Raw genomic sequence first — 15,734 nt, 5'->3', positions numbered from 1 at the left:
GTTATTTATTCCTCAAAGCAACATTGCAACAAACAGATTATCTGGTTAATGTCACATTGCTCTGTGCTAATACCCAAACAAAGTCAGAGACAACCAGACACACTGAAAGGACTCCCTCTCTCTGTCTCTCTCTCTGTCTCTGTCTCTCTCTCCGTCTCTGTCTCTGTCTCTCTCTGTGTGTCTCTCTCTCTCTATCTCTCTGCCTGCCTGTCTGTCTCTCTGCCTGTCTGTCTCTCTCTGCCTGTCTGTCTCTCTCTGCCTGTCTGTCTCTCACTGCCTGTCTGTCTCTGCCTCTCCCTCTCTGCCTCTCCCTCTCTCCCTCCCTCTGCGTCTCTCCCTCCCTCTGCGTCTCTGCGTCTCTCCCTCTGCGTCTCTCTCAGCGTCTCTCTCTGCGTCTCTCTCTCTCTGCGTCTCTCTCTCTCTCTCTCTCTCTGCGTCTCTCTCTCTGCGTCTCTCTCTCTCTCTCTCTCTCTCTGTCTCTCTCTCTGTCTCTCTCTCTGTCTCTCTCTCTCTCTCCCTCTCTGTCTGTGAAGTCGCAATTATCAAGGCAACCTTGAAATTATACAGTCCACCTTTTGTGTTTTGGCTTCCAGCGGATTTCAGAATCCAAAACTAACATCACTTCATAAATCCAACCACGAACACAATGCTCAGGAAAAATGTCACCTGCTTCAGTCCTTAGACAGGGGAAAAGCTTCATATAATTTTGGCTTCAAGTAGGCAATTCTACATGAAGATCTATTAAACGGCTGCCAAATATTTACAATAATCTACATTAAATTTTATTATATCATAGAAACATAGAAATTAGGTGCAGGAGTAGGCCATTCGGCCCTTCGAGCCTGCACCGCCATTCAATATGATCATGGCTGATGATCCAACTCAGTATCCCGTACCTGCCTTCTCTCCATACCCTCTGATCCCCTTAGCCACAAGGGCCACATCTAACTCCCTCTTAAATATAGCCAATGAACTGGCCTCGACTACCCTCTGTGGCAGAGAGTTCCAGAGATTCACCACTCTCTGTGTGAAAAAAGTTCCTCTCATCTCGGTTTTAAAGGATTTCCCCCTTATCCTTAAGCTGTGACCCCTTGTCCTGGACTTCCCCAACATCAGGAGCAATCTTCCTGCATCTAGCCTGTCCAACCCCTTAAGAATTTTGTAAGTTTCTATAAGATCCCCTCTCAATCTCCTAAATTCTAGAGAGTATAAACCAAGTCTATCCAGTCTTTCTTCATAAGACAGTCCTGACATCCCAGGAATCAGTCTGGTGAACCTTCTCTGCACTCCCTCTATGGCAACAATGTCCTTCCTCAGATTTGGAGACCAAAACTGTACGCAATACTCCAGGTGTGGTCTCACCAAGACCCTGTACAACTGCAGTAGAACCTCCCTGCTCCTATACTCAAATCCTTTTGCTATGAAAGCTAACATACCATTCGCTTTCTTCACTGCCTGCTGCACCTGCATGCCCACTTTCAATGACTGGTGTACCATGACACCCAGGTCTCGCTGCATCTCCCCTTTTCCTAGTCGGCCACCATTTAGATAATAGTCTGCTTTCCTGTTTTTGCCACCAAAATGGATAACCTCACATTTATCCACATTATACTGCATCTGCCAAACATTTGCCCACTCACCCAGCCTATCCAAGTCACCTTGCAGTCTCCTAGCATCCTCCTCACAGCTAACACTGCCCCCCAGCTTAGTATCATCCGCAAACTTGGAGATATTGCCTTCAATTCCCTCATCCAGATCATTAATATATATTGTAAATAGCTGGGGTCCCAGCACTGAGCCTTGCGGTACCCCACTAGTCACTGCCTGCCATTGTGAAAAGGACCCGTTTACTCCTACTCTTTGCTTCCTGTTTGCCAGCCAGTTCTCTATCCACATCAATACTGAACCCCCAATGCCGTGTGCTTTAAGTTTGTATACTAATATCTTATGTGGGACCTTGTCGAAAGCCTTCTGGAAGTCCAGATACACCACATCCACTGGTTCTCCCCTATCCACGCTACTAGTTACATCCTCGAAAAATTCTATAAGATTCGTCAGACATGATTTACCTTTTGTAAATCCATGCTGACTTTGTCCAATGATTTCACCACTTTCCAAATGTGCTGCTATCCAATCTTTAATAACTGACTCTAGCAGTTTCCCCACTACCGATGTTAGACTAACTGGTCTGTAATTCCCCGTTTTCTCTCTCCCTCCCTTCTTAAAAAGTGGGGTTACTTTTGCTACCCGCCAATCCTCAGGAACTACTCCAGAATCTAAAGAGTTTTGAAAGATTATTACTAATGCATCCACTATTTCTGGAGCTACTTCCTAAGTACTCTGGGATGCAGCCTATATGGCCCTGGGGATTTATTGGCCTTTAATCCATTCAATTTACCCAACACCACTTCCCGGCTAACCTGGATTTCACTCAATTCCTCCAACTCCTTTGACCCGCGGTCCCCTGCTATTTCCGGCAGATTATTTATGTCTTCCTTAGTGAAGACGGAACCAAAGTAGTTATTCAATTGGTCCGCCATATCCTTGTTCCCCATGATCAACTCACCTGTTTCTGACTGCAAGGGACCTACATTTGTTTTAACTAATCTCTTTCTTTTCACATATCTATAAAAACTTTTGCAGTCAGTTTTTATGTTCCCTGCCAGTTTTCTTTCATAATCTATTTTTCCTTTCCTAATTAAGCCCTTTGTCCTCCTCTGCTGGTCTCTGAATTTCTCCCAGTCCTCCGGTATGCTGCTTTTTCTGGCTAATTTGTACGCATCATCCTTCGCTTTGATACTATCCCTGATTTCCCTTGTTATCCACGGATGTACTACCTTCCCTGATTTATTCTTTTGCCAAACTGGGATGAACAATTTTTGTAGTTCATCCATGCAGTCTTTAAATGTCTTCCATTGCATATCCACCGTCAGCCCTTTTAGAATTAATTGCCAGTCAATCTTGGCCAATTCACGTCTCATACCCTCAAAGTTACCTTTCTTTAAGTTCAGAACCATTGTTTCTGAATTAACAATGTCACTCTCCATCCTAATGAAGGGAGCACGTACAACAAGACTGCTAACTAACCCTTCCTCATTACTCAATACCCAGTCTAAAATAGCCTGCTCTCTCGTTGGTTCCTCTACATGTTGATTTAGATAACCATCCCGCATACATTCCAAGAAATCCTCTTCCTCAGCACCCCTGCCAATTTGATTCACCCAATCTATATGTAGATTGAAGTCACCCATTATAACGGTTTTGCCTTTGTCGCACGCATTTCTAATTTCCTGTTTGATACCATCTCCAACTTCACTACTACTGTTAGGTGGCCTGTACACAACACCCACCAGCGTTTTCTGCCCCTTAGTGTTTCGCAGCTCTACCCATACCGATTCCACATCACCTTGTTAACTTCCACTAATCTTCTAAATTTAAGGGAATACAAGCCAAATTTACTTAATCTGAAATGAAAATGTTAAATGTATAAAAGAGCATCAAAATGAGTTGATGTTTTGAGCGAGTACCTTTCATAGGAAACAGTTCTCATGCATAAATCTCTTAACCCCCAGAATCATCCTGGTGAATCTTAAAAACAAAATCCAGTAGATTTGTTGAAGATATAACTGGTACTAGATTAAGTGGGACCCGTTGGGTCCCAGCATCACACGGGAGAGCTGGTCACCAACACAATATTCCACCTCTCCATCAATTCCAATAGTGCTCACCAGCAGGGGGGGGGGGGGGGGGGGGGGTGGGGGGGGGGGGGGGGGCTGTCTGTTGCGCTAGTATGGGTGTTGCGGGCCGAAGGTACTGGTTTCCAGATGGATAGTATAGACATTGTGGGCCGTATGGATGCTTGGGCAGGCATCCAACTGTTGCAACGATTTTAAAAGCCAAGCCAAGGCAAACAATTGGGCTGCAGACACCCGACAACCAAACTTCATTTTGTGAACACAAACTTTTTAAAAAGGGCTGCAGTCGCTTTACAGCCGTCTCGAGCGGACTCACTGTGGAGTAGATGTGCGTTCAGTGTTATTCACAGCTCTGTCTCTGCCAGACCCTCTCGCTTCCTGGGTCTGGCAGAGACGGAGTGAGGCACGACACTTCCTGGTTTTATAGTCCCTGCCCCTGCCACCAGCGGGGGTAGCAAAGAGAATGGGGAATTTTGTAAAAACATTAATATCTCTCTCATTTTTCATCGACGGAAAAAATCCTCCGCACTCATATGGCGGAGGTGGGCTCTGAGCAAGGTGGCCAAAAATGACGGCCATAGGTGGCGGCATTCTCTCGGAAATCGCAGCACAGTCGGCCAAAAGCGGTCAAGATCAGAGATTTTGTAATATAGATAGATAGGCAAGGCAGTAGCAGTAAACATTGTACATGTGGACCATGAGGGCATGTGAACACGGATTGGGCATTTGTTGAGACACAGGAAACAGTGCACAAATAGAGACAAGAGTTTTTAAACGAGGCAGATGGGTGGACAGAGGCCAGAGATGAAAAGACTAGAGGTGTGAGATAAGGATAGGAGAGTTGTGAAATGTGAAGGAAGGAAGTGCAGATGCTGGTTTACAAGATGGGGAGGGGGGGGGGGAGCAGAAGAAATGGAAGGGGCTGGACAAGTGGGGGATAGGATGGAATCAAGGTTTCTGGAGATGAGCCCTTTGGGGCAGGAGCAGGCAGAAACCATGGGTTTACCAGCGCAGTCCTGTTTGTGGACTCGGGGAGGAGTCTGAAGTGGGCAGTGCAGGCTGGTGGACGAAATGATAATGTTGGGGGCAGTGAAGGGGAGATGACCAGAGGTGATGAGATCAGTAAACAACCCAAAAGATGATGGCCTGGTGTTCGTCTGTGGGTCATGGACAAGGGTAATTGCTATTGTTAATCTTGGCCCGAGAACAAAGTAAATGTCATTGGACGTGGGGGAAGTGCACCGAGGATTTGGCAGAATACCAAAAGAAAGAACAAATAGAAAGAAATGATTCCTACTGTAAAGCACACCTCAGTTCCTCAAAAGATTAAGGAAATTCAGCGTCTCCAATGACGCTTAATATGTTCTAGGGAAGGTTTCTATGGTGCATCTGTAAAGTCTTGGTGTCTTAAGGTTATTTTTGTAAGGTGGTGAAATGGCATGTTTTTTGGCAAATTGTAATCCTCTTCTAAAGAAGACATTTTAAGTGCAATCTCTCATTATTCACCCTATCACTCACCCATTATTCACCCTCTCGCTCTCTCATTATTCACCCTCTCGCTCATTTTAACAGAAGATCTTGCACGATGAACAATGGCATGTTTAGACAAGGGTGCTGTATTCTGGTTCCCTGTCTTAATCAATAAAACAGGCAGTCCTATATCAGGGACATACGTAATAAAATTCCCTCTCAAAAAAAAACCTGAAATATAACAGCACAAGTATAATTTGTTCTTGGCAAGTGTTAGTACAGCATTCATATCTTTGATATTCAAAACTGAAGATGAATAAAATGTGTTGGAGCAAGTTTCCTTTTCATTTCTACAGAATCTGCAGCTGTCACTAGTTCATTTTAATAATATCATAATCCTTTATTCCCTTCAGCCCTGACATATAGTTCCATGATAGTTTATTTTTGTGAAGTAAAGCAGTACAGAGTTGTCATGACTCGTTATTTGCCTTGTGTAACAACTATGTTTAAGGACTTGATTTACAAGAGGTTCTTGCACCATTGCCCAGCAGACCATGATTGATGGGGTTCGGGTGGTAGAGACAAAAACAGTGCAAGGAAAATGCAGAAAGCAGTCACCATATTGATTCCTATAAGTACCCAAAAAGGCAGGGATTACTGGTCTTAATCACTACAGGCCTGTCGCACTGACCTCTGTAGTCATGAAGACCCTTGAAAGGTTTGTGCTGGCCAAGCTGAAAATTATCACAAACCCCCTGCTGGACCCTCTGCAGTTTGCATATTGGGCCAATAGATCTATGGATGACGCAGTCAACTTAGGCCTGCACTTCATCCTCCAGCACCTAGACCGCCAGGGGACCTATGCGAGAATTTTGTTTGTTGATTTTAGCTCTGCATTCAACACCATTGTGCCAATGCTACTACACTCCAAACTTTCCGAGTTGACTGTGCCTGAACCCCTTTGTCGGTGGATCACCAGCTTCCTGACAGACAGGAAGCAGCACCTCCACCAAGTCCTCTGTCAAGCTTCTCGAATTTGCAGGCGACACAACCCTGATTGGACTGATCCAGGATGGGGAGGAATCTGCCTACAAACTGGAAGTGACACAGCTGGCGTCCTGGTGCCTTTGTAACAACCTGAAGCTCAATGCTCTTAAGACAGTGGAATTGGTTGTAGACTTTAGGAGAGCTCCCCCTCCCCTCACCCCACTCACCATCAACAACACCACAGTCACATCTGTGGAGCATTTTAAGTTCCTGGGAACCATCATCTCCAAGGACCTTAAATGGGGGGGGGGGGGGGGGGGGGGGGGGGGCTACCATCGACTCCACAGTCAAAAAGGCACAACAGAGGATGTACTTTCTGCGGCAGCTGAGGAAGCACAATCAGCCACAGGCAATGATGGTCCAATTCTACACGACCATCGTAGAGTCTGTTCTCACCGTCTCCATCAAGGTCTGGCTTGGCTCAGCCACCAAGCACGACACCTGGAGGCTGCAGCGAATTGTCCGATCAGCTGAGAAGGTCCTGACAAGGGCCAGGAAGCGAGCGGGTAAGATCATCTCTGACCCCTCTCACCCTGGCCACAAACTCTTTGAATCACTTCCCTCTGTAAGGGACTCCAGCCACAGCCAGATATTATGACAGCTTTTTTTTCCACGAGCAGTAGCTCTACTCACTAACCAAAAATCTGTAGCCTCCTTTTGCTCTGGTATTTTATTTAATTCACATGTTTAATCGATAATGTCTTATTATTAATGTTTTATGTGTCATTCCTAACTGTCACTGTATGTCATGTTGTCACTTGTGGGCGGAGCACCAAGGCAAATTCCTTGTATCTGAATGCTTGGCCAACTTATTCATTCACTCATAAATTAACAGGTTTTGTACTTAGAAATCTGGATTATTTGCTCAATATAATTAATTCAAATCATTGGCCCACTGGGTTTTCAGCAATGTAAACAAATGCAGCTGAACACACAATTTTGACAAAGGGATAAGCAGCAACAGGAGGCACTGGTTCAGAAGCACATTTGTTTTAACTTGCAATGCATTTCACAAAGAAAAAAAATCATTTCCTTTACCACAATCAATGGTCTAACAGATTTGTCTCCACACATCTCAGCATGATTTCTGACAAACACTACAAAAATAGAACGCAAAAATCATAATATCTAACCACCTTGTTCCTTTTCCCCGTACTGCATTTAGCAATAAACTCGATGCAAAATTAAAAATAAGGGCTGTATAATAGAGGTGCAAGTTAAATGATTTCAATTAGTGACATTTTGCATTTCTAGACTGGCAAGATTCCCCAAAGTGCTTTGCAGAACTTGTTTTTAAATGTAATTTGGCTAAAATACAGACGGTTTGAGGAAAGATGACCCGTGACGGCTTACAATTTCAAAGCTGACAGTCTAAGTAGCTGAAGGCACACCATCAATGACAGGGACGAGAAAAATCAGAGATGGAGGAAAGGACAAATCCATGGGTCTCAGGAGCAAGGAAGTGCAAGGTCATGGAATAATCTTAAATCAAAAATGGGACATTATTAAAGGGAGCAAATGGAACAAGAAGTTCAGGAGTAATTGATGAAAGGAACGGTGGGAATGAAAGCTACAAGGCAGGCGTTTGCAGAGAGATTGTCAAGAGTAGACGACAGACTGTTTCAGCAGTAGATGGGCTGAAATATACCAGGTGTTCGGGAATAAGAGGCCATCTAAACAAAGGAATAGTTTACTTCTCCCCTCTTCACACAAGAGCCTGATTATTGTCCAAACAATCAAGTGCTTGAAGTGCTCGTTTTCCCTTTGAAGATGAAAGCCGTGAATGCCCAGCAGCTCTGATGCCTGCTGGCAGACAGAATTAGATCTCATGCCAGGTACAGTAATACAGTAATTAGTGCCCAGCTCACAAAGGTCAAGCAAAACCCAATCTGGCCAACTCGCACTGCTGTCAACCCTCAGTGGTCAAAGTGTACATCCTCACCAATGCAGTGCCTAACTTGGGTTTCAGCACAATCACTTGGCTAACCTCCTCATCCCTCCATTGATCCAAACACTCCACCAATCACTTTAAACATTCATGCCTGCCACCAGCAGCAAGTAGCGGCATTGGTGCTCACTAAAAAGGCCAGCTGTGTGGGAGTACCTCCACCAAGGGTCCACTCACTACCGCCTTCTCAAGGCCAATGATGGAAGTGCAATAAACACCAGGCTGGTCGGAGGGATATGAGTAAATGACAAAAAACAGTGCAAAATGGCATTCCCCTTTAATATTACAGAACAGGGACGGCATGGTGACACAGCAGTGGAGTTGCTGCCTTACAGCGCCAGAGACTCGGCTTCAATCCTTATTACAGGTGCTGCCTGTACAGAGTTTGTCTGTTTTCCCCGCAACATGTGTGGGGTTTTCGCCGGTTGCCTCCCACACTCCAGAGATGTACGGGTTTGTTGGTTAATTGGCTTGGTATAATTGTAAATTGTTCCTAGTGTGTGTAGGATAGTGTTAGTGAGCGGAGATCGCTGGTCGGCGCGGACTCGGCGGACCTGTTTCCGCTCTGTATCTCAAAAGATCTCGAGGTTCAGAAGGATTGTTACTGCTTGGTGTGGTGAAGCATCATGAAAAGCAGGACAAGGGTAGTTGCCAACTCGACCACACCCAACGATGAGGCTGGCCAACTCTCCAGTCTCACAAAGGGCAGGTGAACACTCATCCAGGGAGAAGTCAACACATATATCGGGCTTACAGCAAACCAGGGCAGAGAGTTGTGTGGGAGAGGTTTGGGGATAATTGAAGGCTTCAGGGTACGCACCAATCGTTTTTCAACAGGGTACTGTGTTTAAAAACAGGTGAAAAAATAACTCCTGCTCCAATTACAGTGGTAAATTGTTAATGCAACAGAAAAAGATCAAGATCACAGATCGGTTTACCAACCTTGTAAAATTAAAATATTTAAGAAGGAACTGCAGATGCTGGAAAATCAAAGGTAGACAAAAATGCTGGAGAAACTCAGCAGGTGCAGCAGCATCTATGGAGAGTAGGAAATAGGCAAAGATTCGGGCCCGAAACGTTGCTTATTTCCTTCGCTCCATAGATGCTGCTGCACCCGCTGAGTTTCTCCAGCATTTTTGTCTACCTTGTAAAATTAAAATACTATTATTGAGCCATTAAATAATTTTAAACTGTGGAGGGTTTAAAATCTCATTTTCTACATACATATTAAGTTGATTTTATCTACATTTTGAGTAGGGATCACTAAAACTAAAGTATTGAAAGTTCACTAAATAGTAACAATTACCGTTCACTAATAAAACTAGCAATGACAACTATTGGGTTACTTCTGCTAATATGCTACCCAAATAAAGAATCAGTCCTCTGCATATTAGACTGGAAAAACACTGGACAGACATCTGTCCAAGGATAACACTTGCATGGCAAGTGATTTGAACAAAAAGGTATTATATTCTCCTGTAGAGTGATGCCAATTGTAGATGCATAAGGCACAAAAAAAGCAGCAAAAACATTGTAAACTGTTCCACACAGATAAAATCGGCCCTTCACCCTAGTCGACTACAATCTGCCTCTTCTTCCTGTGAGAAGATACAAAGATGTCACCGCTCAAATCTGAAGTGACATTGGTCACAATGCCTTAAGTCAGGTTGCCTCCTCAAAGCCAAGGCAGAAAGCATTCTTCTCCCGTGGCATTTATACAGTTGACAAAACCCTAACCTGGAGCCCAGGAACCGTGACCAACAGCTTCATCCCAGCAACCATCAGGCTCTTGAACACCACACAACGCTGACCTCAGCGACCATGATCTTCCATGGACGGTGTCTTCAATTGCACTGGGGACTTTACACCACTACGGTTACCCAGTAACCTGCCTGCTAAACTGCAACAAGTAAGAATTTCATTGTTCTGGTGCGAACCAAAGACTCGCCTTGACTATGTGCTGGGGCCTTCCTTGGTTTTGCTTTAAGAAGGAACTGCAGATGCTGGAAAATCAAAGGTAGACAAAAATGCTGGAGAAACTCAGCGGGTGCGGCAACATGTACAGAGCGAGGGAAATGGGCAACGTTTCGGGTCGAAACCCTTCTTCAGTCTTCAGTTATCCACTTTGGTGGCAAAAACAGGAAAGTAGACTATTATCTGAATGGTGGCCGATTAGGAAAAGGGGAGATGCAACGAGACCTGGGTGTCATTGAAAGTAGGCATGCAGGTGCAGCAGGCAGTGAAGAAAGCGAATGGTATGTTAGCATTCATAGCAAAAGGATTTGAGTATAGGAGCAGGGAGGTTCTACTGCAGTTGTACAGGGTCTTGGTGAGACCACACCTGGAGTATTGCGTACAGTTTTGGTATCCTAATCTGAGGAAGGACATTCTTGCCATTGTACAGAGAAGGTTCACCAGACTGATTCCTGGGATGTCAGGACTTCCATATGAAGAAAGACTGGATAGACTCGGCTTGTACTCGCTAGAATTTAGAAGATTGAGGGGGGATCTTATAGAAACTTACAAAATTCTTAAGGGGTTGGACAGGCTAGATGCAGGAAGATTGTTCCCGATGTTGGGGAAGTCCAGAACAAGGGGTCACAGTTTAAGGATAAAGGGGAAATCTTTTAGGACTGAGATGAGAAACTCTCAGAGATTTACACAGAGAGTGGTGAATCTCTGGAATTCTCTGCCACAGAATGTAGTTGAGGCCAGTTCATTGGCTATATTTAAGAGGGAGTTAGATGTGGCCCTTGTGGCTAAAGGGATCAGGGGGTATGGAGAGAAAGCAGGTACAGGATACTGAGTTGGATGATCAGCCATGATCATATTGAATGGCGGTGCAGGCGCGAAGGGCCGAATGGCCTACTCCTGCATCTATTTTCTATGTTTCTATGTCCTTTGCTCCATAGATGCTGACTCACCCGCTGAGTTTCTCCAGCATCTTTGTCTACCTTTGGTTTTGCTTTACCCATCCTGCCATAACAATAGCAGCTGCAGCAATGGGTGTGCATCTCATTGTTGCACTGTCCTCAATCCTACATACTAAACCTGGGTGACATCAGTAGCAAAACGCGTTCGGTCTGTGCATTCACTTGTGCAACTGGTTCTTGCTACCTGTTTGACCCCACCTGACAATCAGGCTCAGACAGACCACAATTCCACCAGTTATTTACTGAGACCAAGCCATCATTTTGTAGACCAACCACGAAAATATCAAGTCTTGGCAAATAATTCTGTGACAACGTGACTGGGTAATTAAACCTGTATTGCATGAAACTAGAAACTAGTTATTCCACCTCTGTTGACGTTTAGTCAATTTTAGAAAAACATCCTTATTTAATCTTTCTAAAGGCTCCAACATACTTCTCTATCAGTAAGTGCACTTGTAGTTCAGTCACTGCTAATGTCGAAAACCCAGCAGCCAATTTACATCCCACAAATGACTGCATTTTTTGCCGTGGGCAGAGAGAGATAAACACTGGCGAGACATCAGTGATAACGACAAAATGGTCACGTGAACTCTTACTTCAGCCTTCAGATACATCTAACGCTCTCTCAAAAAGACAAAATTTAATACCAATAGGAAAAGCTAAGCTGTGCCCCAGCACAGAAGTAACCATTTAGTATTTAAAAAAAAAAATTCTGTTCATCTGCCAAGTTTTTAACGATGTACAGGCCAGGCACAAGACAAAATTGTTGTCTTCAATAGACAGAGCATCTACTCCAATCATTTGCTAAAAGGACAAAACAATTCCAGAAGCAAATAGTGGTCGAATGCAATTTTCTTTGAAAATGTTCTCTGCCAAAACATCGGCGCTCTCCATCAAAATATTCTGCACCGAGCAACGTAAAACCAGCAGCAGAACATCACACACAAAACATAGCACTAAATACCTGTCGTGGTTACAACCAGCAACAAGCTTGGGGAGAGAACAAGGGTGAGTGGGTTTGCGGGATCACCAAGATTACTCTGCATGTATCACGGTAATTATTTTTATTCCACATCCTCGTTCCTAGAGCTATCACTTGCCCTAATGCAAACACTTGGACACAACAACGTGCCTTTAGATGTATCATTAACTTTCTGACAATACTCATTGGCCTGGGATAAGAGCGAGCTCACTTTGTACAGGGCACACCAGCTGTCTGAAGGGTCTCAGCCCAAAATGTCACCTATTCCTTTCCTCCAGAGACGCTGTCTGACTCGCCAAGTTACTCTAGCTTTTTGTGTCTATCTTTGGTTTAAACCAACATCTGCAATTCCTTACAACACTAAAGAATTGTTGGCTTCTTTGAATAAATCCTTAAGAACTAGACATTCATGACAGTGCCAGCACACAGTACAAGGTGGATGGTACAATGGGACATGACACAGAGGTGATACAGTTTATGATGATATCTCCACCGCCCCAAGAAAGGCACCAAGGCAAATAACATCTCCCACCCCCCTCCCTCCTCGACATGGTCCAGAACAGACACTTTCCCCTTGCTCTCTCCCCCCCCCCCCCCTCCCCCCATTATGAGGCAGACCCTGAGCCACACACACACACACCACCCACCCTGGACTCAAACCCACATCAACACTGAGTGATACACACACTCACACAATCTCCCCGGCCTAGAATAACACACAGACCTAGACTCTCACTGACACAGACCACCCCCTCCCAACGTTCACCGACCCAGAGTGACACACACCTTGACCCAGACCCTCAGTGACCTAGAGCCAGACTCAGGGTGACAACACACACACACACACACAGACGTGGATCCAGTCTCTCTCACTCTCACACACACACACACCTCGACTCTCACCGACCCAGTGACCCTCACAGACAATGACCCAGACTCTGAATAACTGTCAAACACACACATTGAAGATAGACACAAAATGCTGGAGTAACTCAGCGGGTCAGGCAGCATCTGTGGAGAGAAGGATTAAGTCTCGACCCGAAACGTCTTCCATTCCCTCAGAGATGCTGCCTGTCCCGCTGAGTTGCTCAAGCATTTTGTGTGTGTGTGTGTGTGTGTGTGTGTCTTCGGTGTGACCCATCATCTGCAGCTCCTTCCTCCACACACACGCCATGACCCAGACCCTGGGCAACTCACACTCACTCACACATACACTCACACACACAATGACACAGACCCTGGGCAACTCACACTCACTCACACATACACTCACACACACAATGACACAGACCCTGGGCAACTCACACTCACTCACACATACACTCACACTCACACAATGACCCAGACCCTGGGCAACTCACACTCACTCACACATACACTCACTCTCACACAATGACCCAGACCCTGGGCAACTCACACTAACACACTCACACCAACACTCACACATACACTCACACACACCAAAACACTCACACACACCAACACACACACACACACATACAATGACCCAGACCCTGGGCAACACACACACACACCAACACACACACCAACACACTCACACACACTAACACACACTAACACACTCACACACACCAACACACACACACACACCAACACACACCTCGACTGCCCGAGACCCACCTTGTAGACATCTCCATAGGTGCCGCTGCCCACCCTCTGGATCAGCTCGAAGTCCAGCTGCGGATTCTTCCTCAGGATGTCGCCGCTGACGGGGGCCCGGCCCTGCGGGTTCATGGCTGCCCGGGGTCGGCTCCCTGTCCACTAACCCCGCTGCCCGTCGCTGGTGCTGTTGCTGGCGCTGTCTCTCCCCGGCCTGTCTCCACTGTCCCCGCTCCTCCTCCTCCTCCCGTCGTCGCCGTCGCCGCTGCTCCACAAACTGCGCGCTGACTCCAAATATGGCGCCCGCGCCACTTCCTGCGCCGCCGCGCCTGCGCGTTCCCTGCGACCAAAGATACGCGGCGAGCGCGTGTCCGCGGCGGCCACGTTCCCCCTGCACGCGCCCGCTCACCCACTCCCCCTGCACCCACCCACTCACTCCTCCTGCACCCACTCATTCCCCCTGCACCCACTCACTCCCCCTGCACCCACTCCCCCTGCACCAACTCCTCCTACACCCACTCACTCCTGCACCCACTCACTCCCCCTGCACCCACTCCCCCCGCACCCACTCACCCCTACACCCACTCCCCCTGCACCCACTCCCCCTGCACCCACTCCCCCTGCACCCACTCACCCACTCCCCCTGCACCCACTCATTCCCCCTGCACCCACTCACCCACTCCCCCTGCACCCACTCATTCCCCCTGCACCCACTCACCCACTCCCCCTGCACCCACTCATTCCCCCTGCACCCACTCACTCACTCCCCCTGCACCCACTCCTCCTGCACCCACTCACTCACTCCCCCTGCACCCACTCATTCCCCCTGCACCCACCCACTCACTCCCCCTGCACCCACTCATTCCCCCTGCACCCACTCACTCACTCCCCCTGCACCCACTCCTCCTGCACCCACTCACTCACTCCCCCTGCACCCACTCATTCCCCCTGCACCCACTCATTCCCCCTGCACCCACTCATTCCCCCTGCACCCACTCATTCCCCCTGCACCCACCCACTCACTCCCCCTGCACCCACTCATTCCCCCTGCACCCACTCACTAACTCCCCCTGCACCCACTCCCCCTGCACCCACTCACACACTCCCCCTGCACCCACACACTCCCCCTGCACCCACTCACTAACTCCCCCTGCACCCACTCCCCCTGCACCCACTCACACACTCCCCCTGCACCCACACACTCCCCCTGCACCCACTCATTCCCCCTGCACCCACTCACTCCCCCTGCACCAACTCCCCCTGCACCCACTCATTCCCCCTGCACCCACTCACTCCCCCTGCACCAACTCCCCCTGCACCCACTCATTCCCCCTGCACCCACACACTCCCCCTGCACCCACTCATTCCCCCTGCACCCACTCATTCCCCCTGCACCCACACACTCCCCCTGCACCCACACACTCCCCCTGCACCCACACACTCCCCCTGCACCCACTCATTCCCCCTGCACCCACACACTCCCCCTGCACCCACTCACTCCCCCTGCACCCACACACTCACTGCCCCTGCACCTACTCATTCCCCCTGCACCCACTCATTCCCCCTGCACCCACTCATTCCCCCTGCACCCACTCACTCCCCCTGCACCCACACACTCACTGCCCCTGCACCCACTCATTCCCCCTGCACCCACTCATTCCCCCTGCACCCACACACTCACTGCCCCTGCACCCACTCATTCCCCCTGCACCCACTCATTCCCCCTGCACCCACTCATTCCCCCTGCACCCACTCATTCCCCCTGCACCCACACACTCCCCTGCACCCACTCCTCCTGCACCCACTCACTCACTCCCCCTGCACCCACTCATTTCTCCTGCACCCACTCACTCCCCCTGCACCCACTCATTCCCCCTGCACCCACTCACTCCCCCTGCACCCACTCCCCCTGCACCCACTCACTCCCCCTGCACCCTGCACTCGCTCCTTCTGCCGTCCTGCACCTTTGTTTGATCACGGACCTTGCACAAGGATGCACACTCTGCCTTGACTCCGTTTGCAAGTTGTCCATTTTCTGC

At 47.8% G+C, this 15,734-nt stretch overlaps 1 protein-coding gene across 2 annotated transcripts in view; it reads right to left on the bottom strand.

Annotated features, from left to right (window-relative positions):
* Window positions 1–14,014, bottom strand: part of map4k5 (mitogen-activated protein kinase kinase kinase kinase 5) — a 138,024-nt gene extending 124,010 nt beyond the window's left edge. Inside the window, exon 1 of one of the 2 annotated variants that reach the window (XM_033026560.1) lies at window positions 13,717–14,014. In XM_033026560.1, coding sequence (XP_032882451.1) covers window positions 13,717–13,830 — 114 coding nt within the window. In that variant the 5' untranslated portion in view covers window positions 13,831–14,014. The remainder of the gene's footprint in view (window positions 1–13,716) is intronic. The other variant, XM_033026561.1, reaches the window with a different exon arrangement.
* Between the last annotated feature and the right edge of the window lie 1,720 nt (window positions 14,015–15,734).

Source organism: Amblyraja radiata, chromosome 9, assembly GCF_010909765.2.
Source record: "Amblyraja radiata isolate CabotCenter1 chromosome 9, sAmbRad1.1.pri, whole genome shotgun sequence".
Lineage (NCBI taxonomy): Eukaryota > Metazoa > Chordata > Chondrichthyes > Rajiformes > Rajidae > Amblyraja > Amblyraja radiata.
The sequence above is the reverse complement of the archived record's forward strand: the minus strand, read 5'-3'. Positions and strand labels throughout refer to the sequence as shown.